Source organism: Hyaena hyaena, unplaced genomic scaffold, assembly GCF_003009895.1.
Source record: "Hyaena hyaena isolate Hyena2069 unplaced genomic scaffold, ASM300989v1 scaffold_210, whole genome shotgun sequence".
In the NCBI taxonomy this organism is placed as follows: domain Eukaryota; kingdom Metazoa; phylum Chordata; class Mammalia; order Carnivora; family Hyaenidae; genus Hyaena; species Hyaena hyaena.
In genome coordinates, this window is record NW_024080841.1 from 1,362,408 (window position 1) to 1,381,330 (window position 18,923).

Consider the following 18,923-nt stretch of genomic DNA (forward strand, 5'->3'; position numbering starts at 1 on the left):
AGAGTTCTCTTCATTATGAGACTTGGGTCTCATAACAGCTCTGAGCTATTAGCACAGAGCCTGATGTGGAGCCTGAACCCATGAACCGTATCATCACAACCTGAGCCAAAGTTGGATGCTCAAACCACTGAGCCACCCAGGCACCTCTCTCATTGCTTGTTTTATTTCAACATTTAGATTTTTCATTTATAAAAACTGCTTGTTTTTCATATCAACCTGGTCATTTTTAATTATCTCTTATTTCCTCAAATTATATTTTAATATCATGTAGCAATAGATTTTTGTCCAAATGGGATGGAGGAGGAGAAAGAGGAAGAAACTACAGAGAATGAGGAGAAAAGGGGGGCAGATTCATTTCTCAAGTTCTATTAAGCTGAAAATACCTTCGCAACTGCTGTGGGGGCTGCTTCAGGTCTGTAGAGCTGAATCTACTGCACTTCATTTTGAAGTTTATTGGTGGATATTTGTTGATTGAACCTAAGAAGAGAAAAATCTGTGATGAGTCTCTTATTCACAGCTATTAACATTGCAGCAATCTGCTCTGTATGCAAAGTATCACTCCACTGTTTGCAATATTCATAAAAGGAAGATACCAACTAAGATGGCCATATGAGATGAAAGCAAGTTTCTCAGGGGAGGCTCTAAAATTGAGCTTAGAAAATACATCTCTGTTGAATTTATAGGTGAAGCATTCAACTTACTTTCCAATGGATGCCTTTAGCAGCTAAAGTTGGTCAAACATTACAGGAGATATTCTAAGCCAGTCCTAAAAGTCTAGTCTCTAATTGATGTGAATTAGTCAGAATAGTTATTTTTTATTTGCCTTTTTGCAATATCAAAATGCAAAAGGAAAGGGATATTCCATTTATGGTTTCTGCATCATTAACAATAGTAACAATAGTGCCATCCTGGGTTTAATTCATTAGTGGTTCACTTCACTTGGAAGTATATTAATTTTTTATAATAACAAAGCATGCCATTATTCCTACACAATTTAAACATTTTTTTAAATTTATGTGTGTGTGTGTGTGTGTGTGTGTGTGTGTGAGAGAGAGAGAGAGAGAGAGAGAGAGAGAGAGAACACATGAGTGTGAAAGTAGGGGAAGAGCAAAGAGGGAGAGAGAGGGACAAAGAGAATCTCAAGCAGGCTCCATGCTATCAGCGCATGGGGCCCGATGTGGGACTTGATGTCATGAACTGTGAGATCATGACCTGAGCCAAAATCAAGAGTCAGATGTTTAACTGACTGAGCCACCCAAGTGCCTCACACATCTTAAACATTGAAGAGCCATTTTTGCTGGGAAACTTAAATAAGTGTATTATTTCCTTGCAGCATTAAATTGAACAGGCTTGGTAAACACAATTAAATATCTTCCTTGGTGATCAAGGGTTATTCTAAGTAGCAAGTTTGTCCCAGGTTGTGATTCAGCACTCCCTCTAAAGCTGCTGTTGGGGATTGGACTGTGTGATTCTAGACTGAGTGGCACAAGGTTATGATCTTTCCCTTACATCTGATTTTTTATTTTTTATCTGTCTTAGTTCTAAGCATCGGGTTGTCAATTTTCTTTCTCTTAGAAAATTTACATCTGATGTGGACTGTGCCTGATGGCCACCTCTATCACTGCATTACGTTAAATAAGAATCAGGGAGGGAGCTGCACTAGCATCTCCAGGAGGACAGTTACGGTGTCTGTTGTGGTTGCTCTTTGGTAGTCCCCACACCTGAACTGGGAGTGGCTCAGGGTAGGCACCTGATAAATGTGTGGATGCTGAAGGAGTATGAATCTGTGGGCCTGATAGAAGATTATGTTAAAGCCTGTTTCAATTTCTGCTTTTACCACTATATTTTAAAGACGGGAGATTTCTAGATACCGAAGTTCTAGAAAAGTGGTGTATAATTGTGTCACGGTAATGGTTTTCTGAAAGCACTTTATAGATCTCTCCCTTCCCCAAGTACTTCTTCTTAAAGCATCTCTTCTCCTTTACCTGGGTGGTAGTGGGGGGTCATTTATTTAATTACACAGTTTAACTAATTACCATGAGACACTGCAAAGAATTTTGGGAGACTAAGGAAGGAAATTTCACTTTAAATGGTCTTTCAATTTTTTGCCTCATAAGTTTTTTTTTTTTTTTACAAGCTTCTCAGTCTTTCTATGTTTTCTTTGGCTTTACTCTTACAAATGCCTTGTAACTACTTTTTCCAGAATGATCCCCAGGCCTACCCTTCTCCCCCTTCTGTTTTCTAGCTCCTCTTTCTGATTCTTATTCCAAAACACATCCACATAAATTTTGTTCTGGGAGCTTATAGCTCCAGTGTTTCTGAAACCATAATGTGCATATGAATCACATGACAATTTGATAAAAATGTAAATTCTCGCTCAGAATGTCTAGAGCAGGGCGTGAAATTCCGCATTTTTCACAAGGTAATGCTGATAATGTAGGTCCTAGACTCACATTTGGAGAAGCACAGGACTAGAGGACGTGACATCAGTACCATCAACAATTTTCCCAAGGCTCCTCACCTAGATGGACCAGTTAGTCTTTGCAACGTTAACTGGTCTCACTGTGTAATGTCAGTGGCAGGTTCAAGACACAATCAGAATCTCCCTTAAGCTTCACTGGGTATTCTTTAGCCTGTGTGTTCATTTTTCTTTATTTGAACTCTAAGGGTTCATTCACCATGAAAATGTTCAGAAATCTGAGTACTTTTCAACCTCCAGAGCCATTAGGCCATGCTTCTTTTTACCCATTGCATTGCATATAAAGTGAACTGCATACTTTCAAGGCAAAATTATTCCAAGAAATACAGCCCATGTTTCTTTTTTTATAGGCACCAGTTACACTAATTGCTGGCATCATAAAAAGTCATTGACAAGGCTGAGAAAGTTTTGCAAGGATACATGTTTCACTCTGACAGGTAAAAAGGTATCTCCTAATACCTCACACTCTGCCTTTGAAACTTGTCAAAAAGCAAAGTTGAGAGTTGTTCAGTTATTCTTTGGCTCTTGTGTTCGGTGTGTTAACTGATGAAGCTTTCCATTGAAGGGCAGCATGTTAATGTTACATGGCAGAGATTTCTACCTTATAGCTAAAGTCCAGGCTGTGACTATACTGCTCTGTGCAGACAGATGTGTGAGCGGCTGCTTGTTATGATTGCTTCTCCATGGGAACCAGAGGCATAAAAAAGATGAGCCAGAAAATTAAATGCTAGAAATCAGAGGTTTCCTCCCTCTACCATCCATCACTACAAATTTTCTTTCCTGACCTTGTAGTGCCTTTGAAGACAGAGGTTTCCAGGAATACATGTCAGTTCATCAACCCTTCTTTTGGGAATACCAAATATACTTGTTATGTGTAAAAAAGAACAGATTTTATGACTTACGCCTGATTGAGTTTACAAAGGATTTCACAAACTTCACACTGTATCTGTGGTCAGGTTTATGAATTCGGCCAAGCTGGACCAAGTGGTGATCCAAAGGGTAGCTGGCTAAATCTTCCAGTTCCTTGTCATTCCAAGCAGGGCCAAGGGAAAATACAAATAGGGCATAACCTTGACATTTGGCTCTCAAGGATTCTTTCTTTAAGGTTTCCCTGTCCAAGTGACTGGTTTCCCCAGCAGATATCACAAATATGACTTTGTTTCTTCTCATATTGGGTGTATTTAAAAAGATATTGTCCATGGTCCACTGTAAGGCATGACCAATGAAGGCGTCTCCATTTAGTTGTTGAACTGATTCTCTCAAATGCCTCTTCATGAGACGTTTACTATTGTAGGTGGTAAGGTTGAACTCCGATCGGACAGGACTCCTCTGAGTGTTGGGTAGGAAGTTGGGGGGAGCATGGCTTAATAGGGCCACCCGGTCTCCACTGACAGAGGTCTCAGGCTCTGAGGTGATCTCAAAGTGATCTAATAGTGCTCCCAAAAAGTGTCTTATGTCTTCAAATTCAGCACTTCCCACGTGGCGAGAGCTGTCCAGAAGGAAAGCAGCATCCACGTATGACTGCACAGGGGGTGGTCTGGCTTGATCACAAAAAGCATCTGGCTTGCATATATCTGCAGACCAAAAGCCACTTAAGGTTACTAAAACAGACTGGACAGAAAAGACAGCATCTCAACATTTGGAACTGCATAATCATTGATATTAAAATAATCACTAAATAACTTTGATATCGACAACAGAAGATTTCCTAGTACATAATTGGCATCTATATTTAAAAGGTACAGATTTTATACCCAGCCGGTGTCCTGAATTCCATTGACTAAGGCAGTTTACTTTTAAAAATTAGGCTGCTTTTAAGAGAAGCTTAATCTTGGCTATATCTTAAGTTTATAAAGATTGAAGTAGATAGTTTATCTCATACACGAGTATACTTTATCATAACATAAAAGCTAATGATCTCTCTAGATAGACAAGATACAGGTTAAACCAATGGCCCTTATCATTATTCTCACACTGTTGTACAATGTAAAGTAGTCTGCTTAAGAAGACTGAAAGAAAGCAATGAATCTTTTAGTTCAATTTAAATAAAGGTTTGTAACTCAAACTCTACATGGGCGTGTACATTAAGAACAAAGTTATAGCTCACCTTTTTATCTCCATTGTGCTTATTAGTTGAAAGCTCAATAGGTGTTTGTTAAATGAAAATAAATACTGCATATTAATGATTGTCCTAAAATATGGAGTCATTTTAATAAATATGTATATCTCATTTAACAAAAGAATGTGTAGTAATAAAAACAGAGAGTGAATTTCATTGAACCTGACCACAATGAATATTCAGAGGAATAAACACAAATTTGGAAATGGAAGGATCTTAGAGGTCACCTAATCTAATTATACAGAAAAGACTGAGGGTAAGAGGGTAAAAATCATTCTGCCAAGCAATACGCTAATGTTTCTAGAAGTCTCTACATAAGATATCAGGTTTATTGTGAGAGACAAGGCCATGTGGCGTGACAGCGGGGAGGCCCGTTGGCCTGAGAGCGAAGATGCCTGGATTCTGGTCTCCCTGTGCCCAGTAGCAAACGTGCTGTATGCCCCTACCCAAGTCACCAGGGGGACTCAACTCTGCACAGTTAGGTGGGTGTGTCGTATTTGTCCAGAGAACCCTTCCAAGGCTGACCTGCAATCCTGAGGTTTTCAGTAATAGTTGATGGTTAAGGAGGAGAACGCCTCTTTGAAAACTAAGCAGAAGAAAGAGAAATGGAATAACCAGCATGTGGACAGCTGATACTTAGGAACAGGCCTGGGGCACAAATAAAAGCAATCAGATGAAAGGTTAATAACCAGAAGGCAGATCCTTGGGGATGTAGCAAACTCCCTCACTTCAGTCTTGCTAGTGGTCTCCGTAAAGATGTGGCTTTGCACCAATTCTGTTACCGTTACTGAAATTCAGTAACATTTTATGACCGCATTTAATGGTCAGATGACAGAACAGTCACCTGTGCGCAAGGCAGTTTCTAAAATCAGAGACAGCAGGCTGTCCATTTGCTCAATTTTGTGGGGTTTTTTAATTGCAGGAAACTACAGCCAAATATCTTTGCTTATATGCCTAGGAGACAAAACCAGGATTCAAGCCAAGAAATGGGGCCAAAATCTATCCCCAGTCACACATGTACAACTTCTGACTGTGCAGGATACCAGCACACACAGTAACTGACATGTCTGGAAGCTAGGCTGAGGGCTGGAGCCGGAGACCTCTCCTCACAGTGCACTTAGCACTATCACTGCATTGAGTAGGAAGCCAGTGCCTGGAAACCAACCCCATGCCACTTAGAGGGAGAGAGGGAGGGAGAGAGAAGAAGAGAGTTGGAGAGTAAGGTGGGAGGGAGAGATAGAGAGAGGGAGAAAGAAAGGAGGAAGAGTGGGGAAGGGTGAGAAAGGGGGAGGGAGGGAGGGAGGGAGAAAATGGAGGAAGCAGTGGGGAGAGAGGTGAGGGTATAGGGGGGAGAGGGAGAGGAGGTGAGAGGGAGGAGAGGGACAGAAGGGAAAGACACTCATGAGTAGAGAGAAACAGAGGGGAAGACAAAAATACAGAGGTGTTTGAAGAATTTCCACTTCTCACTCAGAGTTACCACCACCCTGTGAGGTCATTTATATGCATGTGTTAACATGTCATTGATACACACAGAGATGGAGAGGAATGAAGCATTTTCTTCAAGGCCAAATACCAAGTACCAGGGAGAATAACAGGATCTCTGTTACTCATAAATGGTAGCGTTGTGAAGCCATCTTTCTTGGGTCTCCTCTGGCTGTGCTTCCCCAGGCAAATGATCTCACCTCTCTAAGACTCATTTTCCTTATCTGCAAAATGTAGGTAGTAATAGTTCAAATGTCTCAGGATGATTATAAGGATGGGATGAAACAATGAGAAAAGTGCTTGGCACAGAATAAGCACAACAGCGTCAGTCTCTCAACTGTCATCAGCGCCACCACCAGTGTTACATAAAGCAATTAGAACAGTGCCCAGCTCACAATAAACATCTGGTAACTTAGAAATCACACCCACTGGTGACAGCAGTGGCTTCCACGGTCTTCCTAATTATCAGAACACTCAAATTACGAGCACACTCACCTATAGGTCTAGCCACTAGCCACTTCTCTAGCTGGGCTTGTAGACTGAGTATAAAACACAACAATGGATAAACCAGCATGGCAAGTCATTTTGATACCTCTTTGCAATGAGAAATGTACAGATTTCTACTAATTTCCACTTGTACTGTAAAGCATTTCTTTGGGGTTGTGAATGCTTGAGATTTAGAAGACACATAAATATACATAGCATTAAAGAATTGGCAATGAGACAGGTTGAATTTTTCTAAAAATCATTACTGTTTCTGGGAAGCTGCACAAAGTAGGAAGACCTGGAATGCAATCCTCTTACTATGATACCTGAGAGGAGACCTTGCTCACTGGGGCTCCATCTGTGGACAATGCAGTTTGAGGAGGTAAGCCCGTAGCCCCAGGGAAATTTTCCCAAGGCCACTTGTATCCCTACTGCCAAGTTCCAGCCACTCCTGCCAACAGTGACTCAGTGTACTTAACAAGCCTGATCAAATTATGTTCTCTCTGTGGGTCTTACCATAGCAGAAAGTGCACCGCTGGAGTCTGTCTAATGCTGGCATGTAGTCGGTCCCGGATGGAACCATTATTACTTGGAATGTGCCAGTGTCATCGATCTGCAAGAAGCAGAAGCAAGAGAAAGAACAGCTTAGTGGGTGGGGCTGCACGAACCTCCCGGATCTTTTGAGTGAAATCACAGAATGCACTTTACAACAGTCTCGGAGTTCTCATTATGAATGAGGCGTGGAAGCTGGTTTTGCAGACCCAGATCCACATCCAGGCAGCTCTCCTCTGAACAACATCCACCCTCTTTCAATTTAGTCCCATTGTTAGTAACCTCCTGGGGAGTTTGAGACTGGAGAGCAGGGAGAAAATGAGGCTTCAAGTAAGAATAATTAGCTTGTCAGTTAACTGATTCACAGATCCATTGACAGCTGAGGGAAAATTATAGGTAAGGTCTTAACTGATGTCTGAGAGATGGGAAAGACATTTCCCTACTCTTTCTCAGGGAAGTTTCCTTCCCGTACTTTATCCATGAAGGTAGGACTTGGCCAATTATGTTTATGTGGGGGAAACTCCATCTCTGCAGAGCAGACTGCACCAATGATGGGTATCTGAGCCAATCACATCAATCCTTTTGGGAATTTGGAACAGGGGCCTAAGAGCAGCAAGTCCCTCTATGTTAGTGGAGAACACTAATGGAGCTGTAGGCTGGCCATGTTCTGTTTGAGGAGCAATGGGAAGGAAAGGAGGCAAATGGGAAAAAGCAAAGGTAGTGGGGCTTTCCCTGAGGCTTATCTTTGTTTCTACCCATCTTTTATTCTGTGTATAAGAGATGGAGAAAGCTGTTCTCACCAGAATTCCACCCTAGAAGTTAGAATTCTTTATGGACAGCAAGTCAAATTTCACCAGAAGTAAGAGGCAGTTGCCAAACACACTTAGAGAGAAAACCTTCATGGCAAAACAAAGCTGAGACTGAGGTTTTTCCAATAAAAATGGCCCTCCATTTCAGAAGGGACGAAGATCTCCTCACTCAGCTTGATACCATTTTGAGAAATTTCCAAAAGAGAGGGTATAGTCCATGTGTTTCAGGATCATAGGGATATCAGTGCATGTTATCAGAGCATCTGCTTCCAAGCCCTGTTGCGTGTGCCTGCATGGGTTCCGGATTTCATACCAGGCTGCTGAACTCTCAGACAAATCAAGATTTAGAAAAGCCACGATCATTATGAACAAACTAGGGTTTTAAAATATGGCCCCCAAATAAAAATTCATTGTCACTAAATTGTTGAATTCTGTTCTTGAAATAATAATAAATAACAGTTCAAGTGTAGGGAAGTACAACTGAACAGATCAGATAGAAGAAAGAAAAAGAGGGCAAAGGGAGAAGTAGTAACATAATTTCCTTTCTGGGCTCTCACAAACTTGCATACATGCCTTCATTTTTCGTTTTTCTAGACAACCCTGTTTAGTTCCATCCCCTAAAGGTAGCTCCATGAGGGTGAGTCTTCTGGTTGTCCATTATACTTTTGTGCTTCCACAGCCTAGGATAGCACCTGGTATATGGGAGGTGCTCACTAAGCATTTGCCAAATGAATGACCCTTGGCCCCAATTCTGACTTCCGTCTGCATCTCTAATTCTTCTTCTACTCAAGAGGTGTTTGGAGCTAAAACTTCTCATATTTGGTGGGGGGGGTCACTGTCAAGAATATAAACTTCATTGGTGCTCTTTTGAGATAAATTTCTTCAAGAAAGGAGCAAAGATGGGGTGCCTGGGTGGCTTAGTTGGCTGAGTGTTCAAATTTGGCTCAGGTCATGATCTCAGAATTTATGAGTTTTATCTCCACATTGGGCTCACTGCTGTCAGTACGGAGCCTGCTTCAGATCCTCTGTCCCCCTCTCTCAACTCCTGTCCCCTGCTTGTTCTCTCTCAAAAAGAAAAAAAGAGTCTCTGTGTACCTCTCCCCTGCTAGTATTCTCTCTCTTTCTGATGAGATCAGGCGCGTTCAGGGTGGTATGGCCGTAGACTATTCTCTCTCTAAGAAGAAGAAGAAGAAAGAAGAAGAAAGAAGAAGAAGAAGAAGAAAGAAGAAAGAAGAAGGAAGAAGAAAGAAGAAGAAGAAGAAAGAAGAAAAAAGAAGAAGGAGGAGGAGGAGAAAAGAAAGGAGAAAAGAGTCTGTAGGTGATTTGGATAGGACCTCTGAGTGAGATAATTAACACTCAAAAGATTTAAAAAACCAACCAATGAAGTATATATTCTCAAGTTATATACTGTGCCCATACCTTTGAGTAGGCAGTGGAATTGTGTTTATTTAAGTTTATATCACAAGTACTAACAATTATTAGGATATTATCTCATGTTTTGTGATTAGATAAAAGCCAAGAATTAAGAGATACAAACTTAACTATAAAATAAATCATGGGATGTAAAATACAACATAGAAGATAAACAATAATATTGTGATAACTTTGTATGGTGACAGATACTATACTTGTTGTGGTGAACATTTGTTAAATATAAATGTTGAGTCACTATGTTGTATACCCAAAACTAAAATAATATTAATATCAATTGTATATTAAAATTTAAAAAAATGTTAACTATAAAGATGTCTAAACAAAGGAGACACAGTAATCTCCAATTTCCAACAAACCAAGAACAGCATACAACTTCAAAACTTTTCAAGACTAGAAAGTAACCTTTTCTCCAAAACATTATATGACAGCATTTGCACAACTATCAATACTGTTGCTATAGGACTTTTTCTTTTTTAATTTTTTTTTTTGGAAAAACAACCAACGACAAACCTTTTAGCAGCTTCTTTCCTAGATTATTTGGAACCAAAATCTAAACTCTGCAGCTTTATGCAACTACATAATAAAAGTCAGATACTAATAAATCTTTCCAATGTGTAGAATAGTTTTTAAATATTTTGACAGTTAACAATCATGTGCAAAATGATATAAAAATAGTTGGTAACCATAAAAACATGGCTTTGGCATAAAGTATTTCATAGGTGAATGAGAAATGAAGAAGAATAACTGACACCACAGAAAAACAAAGTTTATAAGAGAAATTGTGAAAAATTATGTGCCAACAATTGGTCAAACTAGAAGAAATGGATAAATTCCTAGAAAACATACAATCTTCCAAAAGTGAATTAAGAAGAAAGGGAAAATCAAAACAGACCAACTACTAGTAATGAAACTGAATCAGCAATCAAAAAATTCCTAAAGAAGAACAGTCCAGAACCAGATGGATTCACGGGTGAATTCTACCAAATATTCAAAGAAGAGTTAATATCTATTCTCCTCAGTTATTCTAAAAAACAGAAAAGGAAGAAAAGCTTCCAAATACATTCTCTGAGGCCAGCATTACCCTGACACCAAAACCAGACAAAGACACCACCAAAAAAAAAAAAAAAAAAAAAAGAGAAAGAGAGAGAGAAAGAAAAAAGAAAACTGCATGCTAGGATCTATGATAAACATACATGCAAAAATAATTGACAAAATATTAGCAAACCACATTCAGAAAAAAAAAGGCAGCTTACCAAAAGCAAAACAGAAAATCAGACAAAAAATTAATGGAGGGGGTACCTGGGTGACTTAGTGGGTTGAGCATCTGACCCTTGCTTTCAGCTCAGGTCGTGATTTCACCATTTGTGGGTTAGTGCCCTATGTTGGGCTCTGCGCTGACAGCTTGGAACCTGCTTGGAATTCTCTCTCTGTTCTACATCTCTCAAAATAAACACTTAAAGAAAAAAGTTTAAAACCCAAGACATTAGAAGAAAACTCATTCACCATGCACAGTCAAGTAGAATTTGTTCCAGGGACCCAAGGATGGTTCAGCATTTGCAAATCAATAGATCACATTAATAAAACAAAGGATAAAATTATATGATCTCCAGAGATGTAGAAAATGCATTTGACAAAATTTAACATCTGTTCATGACAAAAACTCTCAACAAAGTGGGTTTAGAGGAAATATGCCTCAACCTCATAAAGGCCATATATAAAACCCCACAGCTAACATACTCAATGATGAAAACCTGAGAGCTTTCCCACTAAGAACAGGAAGGAGACACAGATGTCCACTCTTACCACTTTTTATTCAACATAGTACTAGAAGTCCTAGCCACAGCAATCAGACAAGAAGAATAAAAGGCATCCAAATTGGTAAGGAAGAAATAAAACTGTCACTATTTGCAGATGACATGATATCATATACAGAAACCTTAAAGACTCCACCAAAAAACTACTAGAATTGATAAATGAATTCAGTAAGGTCACAAATGCAAAATCAATGTACAGAAATAGGTTACATTTCTATATACCAATAGTGAAGCAACAGAAACAGAAATTAAGAAAACAATCCCATTTACAACTGCACCAAAAAGAATCTTCTCTCTCTGCCCCTCCCTGTCTCTCTCTCTCAAGTAAATAAATAAACTTAAAAAATTAAATAAAAATACCAACACCATTTTTCACAGAACCAGAACAAATCATCTTAAAATTTGTACGGAACTACCAAAGATCCCAAACAGCCAAAACGATCTTGAAAAAGAAAAACAAAGTTAGAGGTATCAGAATTACAGATTTCAAGTTATATTGCAAAGCTATCATAAACAAAACAGTATGGTACTGGCACAAAAAATAGACACTTAGATCAGTGGAATGGGACAGAAAACCCAGAAACCCATGATTATATGGTCAATTAATCTTTGGCAAAAGAAGCAAGAATATGCAATGCTAAAGTCTTTTCAACAAATGATGTACAGCAATGTACAAAAAAGAATGAAACTGGAACACTTCCTTTTACCATACCCAACAATAAACTCACAATGGATCAAAGATCTAAAGGTGAGACTTGAAATCATAAAAATCCTAGAAAAGAGAATAGTCAGTAATTTCTCTGATATTGCCATGTATTTGTTTTTCTGGGTATGTCTCCTGAGGCAAGGGAAGCAAAAACTAAAATAAACTATTGGGAATACGTCAAAATAAGAAACTTCTTCACAGGAAAGGAAGAAATCAACAAAATTAAAATGGGACCTACTGAATGGGTACTTATTTGCAAATGACATATTTGATAAAGAATTAGTCTACAAAAAATATTAAACAACTGATACAACTCAACACGCCCCAAAACAAAGAATTCAATTAAAAATGGCCAGAAGGCATGAACAGACATTTCTCCAAAGAAGACATCCAGATGGCCAACAGACACATGTAAAGATGCTCAATATCATGCATCATCATGGAAATGCAAGTCAAAACTACAATGAAATAGCACCTCACACCTGTCAGAATGGGTAAAACCCAAACCTTAAGAAACAACAAGTGTTGGCAAGGATGTGTAGAAAAAGAAGCTCTTCTGCACTGTTGGTGGGAATGTGAACTGGTACAGTCACTGTGGAAAACAGTATGGAGGTTCCTCAAAAAGTTAAAAATAGAACTACCCTACAATACAGTAATCAAACTACTAGGTATTTACTCAAAGAATATGAAAACACTAATTCAAAGAGATGTATGCACCACTATGTTTATTGCAGCATTATTACAATAGCCAATTTATGGAAAGAGCCCAAGTATCCATTGATAAATGGATGAGTAAAGAAGATGTAGTGAGTGATGTGGTGTGTATGTATTTATGTGTGTGTTTATCTCTATATATCTATACACACAGACACACAGAATATTTTTCAGCTATAAAATGAATGAAATCTTGCCACTTACAACAACATGGATAGAGCTAGAGATTATAATGCTAAGCAAAATACATCAGTCAGAGAAAGACAAACCAAATACCATATGATCTCACTCATACTTGTAATCTAAGAAACAAAGCAAACAAACCAAGGACAAAAGAGCCAAACTAAAAAGAGACTCCCAAGTATAGAGAACCAATTGGTAGTTTTCAGAGGAGAAAAGTGTGGGGAAGTGGGAGAAATTAATGAAGGGGATTAAGAATACACTTATGATGAGCACTGAATAAGGTACAGAATTGTTGAATCACTACCTTGTACATTTGAAACTAATATATTACTGTATGTTAACTATATTGGAATTAAAACAAAAAAACTTAGTAAAAAAAAAGTTCCCATCACAACAAAAAAAATTTTATACTTATGCATGGTGATAATGTTAACCAGGTCTACTCTGGTGTTCTTTTCACAATATATACAAATATTAAATCATGTTGCATATCTATTAGCTAATATGTTATATGTCAGTTTATCTCAAAAAAGGTCCTCTTAATCCCAAGTGGTTTATTTAGGAATGTCACACAGTAAGATTTTAAATCCCAACCTAAGAAGCTATAATCACTGGGATGGCTTTTCTTTTATATGATTAGGATATTTATGATTGGTGAAGTTATAAAATCAGTCAGTTGGTTTTCATTGTACAGTAACTATTGTTACCCTGGCCACGTGTGATCTCAGTGAATATTTACTGGCCTTCCTGATTGAGTAGCTTTACACCCAGAGGCACCTCAGAGTTTCTTGGAGGAGCACTAGAATAGCAACTAGTGCCCAACACTGCCACTTCTTAGCCATGTGAACCTGGGCATACAGATTTAGCCTCTCCTGGCTGTTTTCTCATTGATAAAATGGGCCCAGCAATGATCCCTAACCCATGTATACTATTTGTGAGAATTAAACAGCATAATGCATACAACGGGCTTTGCATGTTCCTGGTACATAAAAACAAATAGTACAGCTCAATACTTTCTTACCGAGGCTTCCGAATAGAGGAAAAAAAAAAAAGTTGTGTGAAAGGCTTAACCATCTCACATCTCACCGCAAATGCACGCTTGATGGAGGGCACATTGCCGAAAGCGATCACGACTGGAATGATGTCAAGGGCATTGAATTCCATAGTGGCTGCGGCAATGGTCTGGGCATCGGTAGACTGACCGCTGCTGAAGAAGGTGGCGATTCGTCTGGTGTGAGCCCCTGGAAGCGTTCGCTTGAAGACATTCCTGGAGATAAACCTCATGGCTTTGCCGATCTCCCTGCTGTCGGAGGACCTCTCGTAAGGAATAGCTTCAATCTGTCGGAGGAGCTGGTTCTTCTTGTAGGCGTCAGAGAAGCGGATGAGGTGCCTGGCGTGGGAGCTGTAGGTGAGGATGGCGATGCGAGCGCCTATTGGGCAGCTGCTCTCCCGGACCCGGACACCCCTCACCAGGGAAGACATGAGCTCCTTCATGCGCTCAAACTCCTGCTTGGTGACATCCCGGGACTGGTCCAAGGCGAACACCAATTCAGTGGGATGCACTGGGCATTCCGGTTTTCCTAAAAGGCAAGAACGTGTTCCTTATATAGCATGCTTGCTTAAAACTACACAGAGAGCAAAGTAATTTTAAATGTTAAATACATAAATATTTAAACATGAAATAAGCATTAAATGCTAAGGTGAGCCGTTGAAATACTGAATAAAAAGGTTATTTTAAATAGTGAATTTGCTCTTTTAAATAAAGTGCAAGAGAAAGTCTATCATTCAGTTTGAGTTTTTATGCATTTTCTAAGGTCATGACCAATTTTCTTCTAAATAATAAGAAGCGCTTGAATATGTCCTTTTACTTAGAGATTAAATCAATGGTATGTTTATTGCTGGAGCTTTACACAGATAAACAAAAACATACATTTTTTTTTTACTTAATAAGGAAATGTAACAGGGGTTAAAACACAAATGGGTCCAAAAGCTCTGTGAATTATTTCAGAGAGATTGGAAGTGTCCACTGGAATGGACATTCACTAGATAGAAGGAGGGCAGGAACCACACAGACATCTTAGAGCCCTGGCCTTGTCCAGGTGGCTTATCTTCTCTGTGCCTCACTTTGCTCATCTGTAAAATGCTGCCCTAAGATCAGCCACTGCATAGCCCTGCATTGAGGATTAAATAAATCAGCACAGGCAAAGCACTTAGGAAAACAGTGCCTGGCACATAACAGGTGCTCAATTAATGTCACTATTATTAGAGTTTTTCATTGTGAGAACTATATCACTTAAAAGAGTGAGGAAAGCTTTCAGTGATATATTTTTATTTAACAGTTGAAAAGGCAAGTTTAACCAACAAATATACATTAATATATAAACTGAATCATTAAATTCGAATGTTCAATGTTGATTTCAGATTTATTGATCCCAATTCATTCCTTCTAATCCCAGTACCTGCACTTATCAGAGCTGACAATTTATATTTGTCTGATTATCTGATTAATGTTTTCCTTTCCATTAGTGTAGAGATAGGGACTGTGTCTCTCTCGATCTGCTAGATTATTTGCTCCAGCCATTTATTAAGGTTCTAATAAATATTGACTCAACGAAGAAGAACCAAACAAAGAACATTTCTTTTGCAACAAGTACAGCAAGAACAACAAAACTTTAATAACGCGGGAGACGCTTGGTGTTGAGATACAGGTTGGTAAAAGTCACAATGCACTTCTCTTGTTGAGGTGCCTCCTCTCGCTCAGATGCCAGCAAGTCAAATTCAGAGATAATAAATGTAGCACGTGGCTCACCAGCTCTTCATAAGAGCTCAGAAACTCGGACCTGCTGGGGTTGGCCTGTGCTACTCAAGGAGCAAGTTCTCTGCTGTGAACAGCTGGGCTTTGCCCCCACCTTGGTGCTAGAGGATTATCTCCTTCTGGTCCTGGACTCTGTGACCTTACAGGCTAACGGACCAATAAGGATAAACATTTCACCTCAAACCAAACTGTGCATCTCAGTGGAAACAGGACATAATTTATTAGCCTGTGGGTCTAAGTTAGAAGGCTGAGCAGATATTTAAAAAAACTGAAGTCATGTCAACTTTGCAATAAAAAATGAATGGAAGAATGCCTTAACATGAAAGTGGTTCTGCCAGCTTTTTGTTTGGGCTATGGTTTGCATATGGGGCAACACAACAATGATACAGCTTCAGGTGTAATTTAGAGATAAAGGGGGGAGAAGATTCACAGTACTGGGCTGAAATATGAGAAAATTCAAGTGTTCAAGAAAAAACACCTGAAAGGTTATTTGACTTGCAAAATACATGTTCTGAAGTTCAGCAAGCTGCCAGGAACCGGAGACCCTGAAGAACACTGGGCTGGGTTGCAGTGGGACCTAGGAAGCCCTCATCAAGGCACAGATGGCCACACAGAGACCTAACATGGTTCTGTAGCCATACACATGTACACTGATGGCTGCTGGTTGGCACACAGCAGGTGGTGTTGAGGAGAAAGACAAACCAAACCACTGACACATTACTAATGCACAGCAATGGCAGTCCTTTCCAGGCCACCACCACATTTGACGGGACTACCACACACTCTCCTAACTAGTCTCCTGGCCTTTGAACTTATCCTTTCCTACCATCTACTCTTCCACAGTGGTCCAAATAAGTTTTAAAGATTCATTCATCAGGGGCGCCTGGGTGGCTCAGTCAGTTAAGTGTCTGACTTCGGCTCAGGTCACGATCTCACAGTTCATGAGTTTGAGTCCCACGTCAGGCTCTGTGCTGATAGCTCAGAGCCTGGAGCTGCTTCGAATTCTCTCTCTGGTCCTCCTCCACTTATGGTCTCCTTTTCTCTCAAAAATAAAAAAACATTTAAAAATTTTTTTAATTAATCAGCTCATTTTTCTCCCTTCAATACTTTCAATAAACTCTTTAATACCCTCCCATTTCAATGGGAATACAATCCAGCCTCCTTATTCGAGCCTACAAGGTCCAACTTGATCTGGCTTCTGTTTACTTCATTTTTTCACATGCCAATCTCCCCCTCCCTCCCTATAGGTCAGGCACACTGGACTTCTGTCAGTTCCTAGAAAATGCCTAAGGTCTGTCTGTCCTGTGTCACGGTCTTTGCACTTGCTGTTCTTTCTCTTGGCTCTTGTAAGCTGGCTTCTTTTTATTCTTTCATCCAAACTCCAATGTCACTGCTTCAAGGAGGAGTCCTCCATCCTACAGCATTTCTCCCCTAACGTTATTCTGTGACATAGCACACTATTTTTTTTTTATCTTTTTTTTTCTAATAGTTTATTGTCAAATTAGTTTCCACATAACACTCAGTGCTCATCCCCACAAGTGCCCTCCTCCATGCCCATCCCCCCTCCCCCCCACATCCATCAGTCCTCAGTTTTTGTCAGCATTCAAGAGTCTCTCATGGTTTCCCTCTCTCCCTTTCCCCCACCATTTCCGCCCTTCTTCTCCCCCTTGTTCCTCCGTCAAGTTCCTCCTAATCCTCCTATACGTGCAAACATATGGTATTTGTCCTTCTCTGCCTGACTTATTTCGCTCAGCATAACACCCTCAAGGTCCATCCATGTTGCTACACATGGCCAGATTTCATTGTTTCTCATTGCCATGTAGTATTCCATGGTATAGATAAACCACATCTTCTTGATCCATTCGTCCGTGGATGGACACTTAGGCTCTTTCCATGTTTTAGCTATTGTTGAGAGCATAGCACACTATTCTTTAGCTCTTTCATAGCAACTATAGGATTCCATATTTCTTTCATGTGTTTATCAACTGGATCCTCTGCTAGAATGGAAGCTTCTGAAGACAGGAATTATGTCCATCTTATTCAGCCCTGTGTCCCCAGTGTCTAGCACATAATATGCTTTCAATAAATATTTGTTGAGTGACTGACAATGCAACTAGAGGGCACGGATTGATGGGTTTATACAAAAGGTATACCGTATAAAGGTATGAGAGGGTAGTTGCCTACTACATCTCAGTTCTTAACCACCAGATTACAGAGACAATAGAGAAAATGAAGGGAAAGAGAATTATTACCAAAAAATCCTAATGGTAAGGTTAATGGTAATGTTATTCATTAAAATATTAATAAAAAAATCAAACCACTTGGTTGAGAAACAGCTGTGAGACTCAGCAAAAGCTGAGTGATTTATTGGAGGGCAGGTCTGTGCTACCAGTATGAGGCAGCAAAGGCAGCTCAGATAAAATTTATAACATTTGGCAGGCAACACTTTGTTTTCATTCGTCTTTCCAGATGTATGACATTTTGGAGCTTGATTATAACTTGCTGTAAATAAAGATTACTCACCATGGCTGGCAGCTGGGGAAGAAGAACAAAGGAGACGGGGTTACTATTTGGTAGAACAGAGTTCGGTACTGTGGGGGGGAATCATGGCAGCAGCAGCTCTGCCCTGTGTGCCTTTTGTAGATGACTCAAACATCAAGGCAACAGCAAGAGTTTGGAGAAAATGCAGACAGAGCCCAGCAACTTGGCAAAAACAAGATGAATGGGAGAGCGGGACAATATGCAGTCATAAATCAGTATCCTGCAGTTAGCTATCAGAGGGAAAGAACCTCTGCCTGGGAAGGAACATTGTACTACAGAGAGGCACACTGAATTTGGGAAATTAAAAGGTCCTAACCTCTCTTTACTCTCATTCTTCCCCAATGTGTGTATCTATAGATGTTAATTTTATGTATATACACATATATAAGTGTGTACAGATGTGTATCTGTGTGTGTGTGTGTATGTGTGTGTGTAAACATCAGAGGTGAATTTGCTCTGAAGTAAATGAAACATAAATAAGCTTTAGGTCTGCACTGTCCAATATAGAGGCCACTAGCCACATGTGACTAAAGTTTTAACTAAAATTAAATGAAATCAATTCAGATTATCAGTAGCACTAACCATCTTTCAAGTACTCCAAGTCACAGGTGGCTAGTGGCTACTGATTTGAATGGTGTGGTGGAACATCTCTATCACTGCAGACAATTTGCTGGACAGCCCTGCTTTAAACTGCTCACCTTTCACTTGCACTCCCACCCATCAGGACACCCTCGGTGCAAGACCCTGAGAAGGGCCGGAGCCATGTGTTCACATGATCATGTGCTTCCA

At 39.7% G+C, this 18,923-nt stretch overlaps 1 protein-coding gene across 1 annotated transcript in view; it reads right to left on the reverse strand.

Moving 5' to 3' along the window:
• COL6A6 (collagen type VI alpha 6 chain) overlaps positions 1–18,923 on the reverse strand; it is a 108,661-nt gene that overhangs the window by 13,373 nt on the left and 76,365 nt on the right. Inside the window, exons 31-34 of the mRNA XM_039242185.1 lie at positions 13,865–14,358; positions 7,083–7,179; positions 3,382–4,053; positions 384–477 (exon numbers count right to left, since the gene is read on the reverse strand). Of these exons, the coding sequence (XP_039098116.1) occupies positions 384–477; positions 3,382–4,053; positions 7,083–7,179; positions 13,865–14,358 (1,357 nt within the window). The remainder of the gene's footprint in view (positions 1–383; positions 478–3,381; positions 4,054–7,082; positions 7,180–13,864; positions 14,359–18,923) is intronic.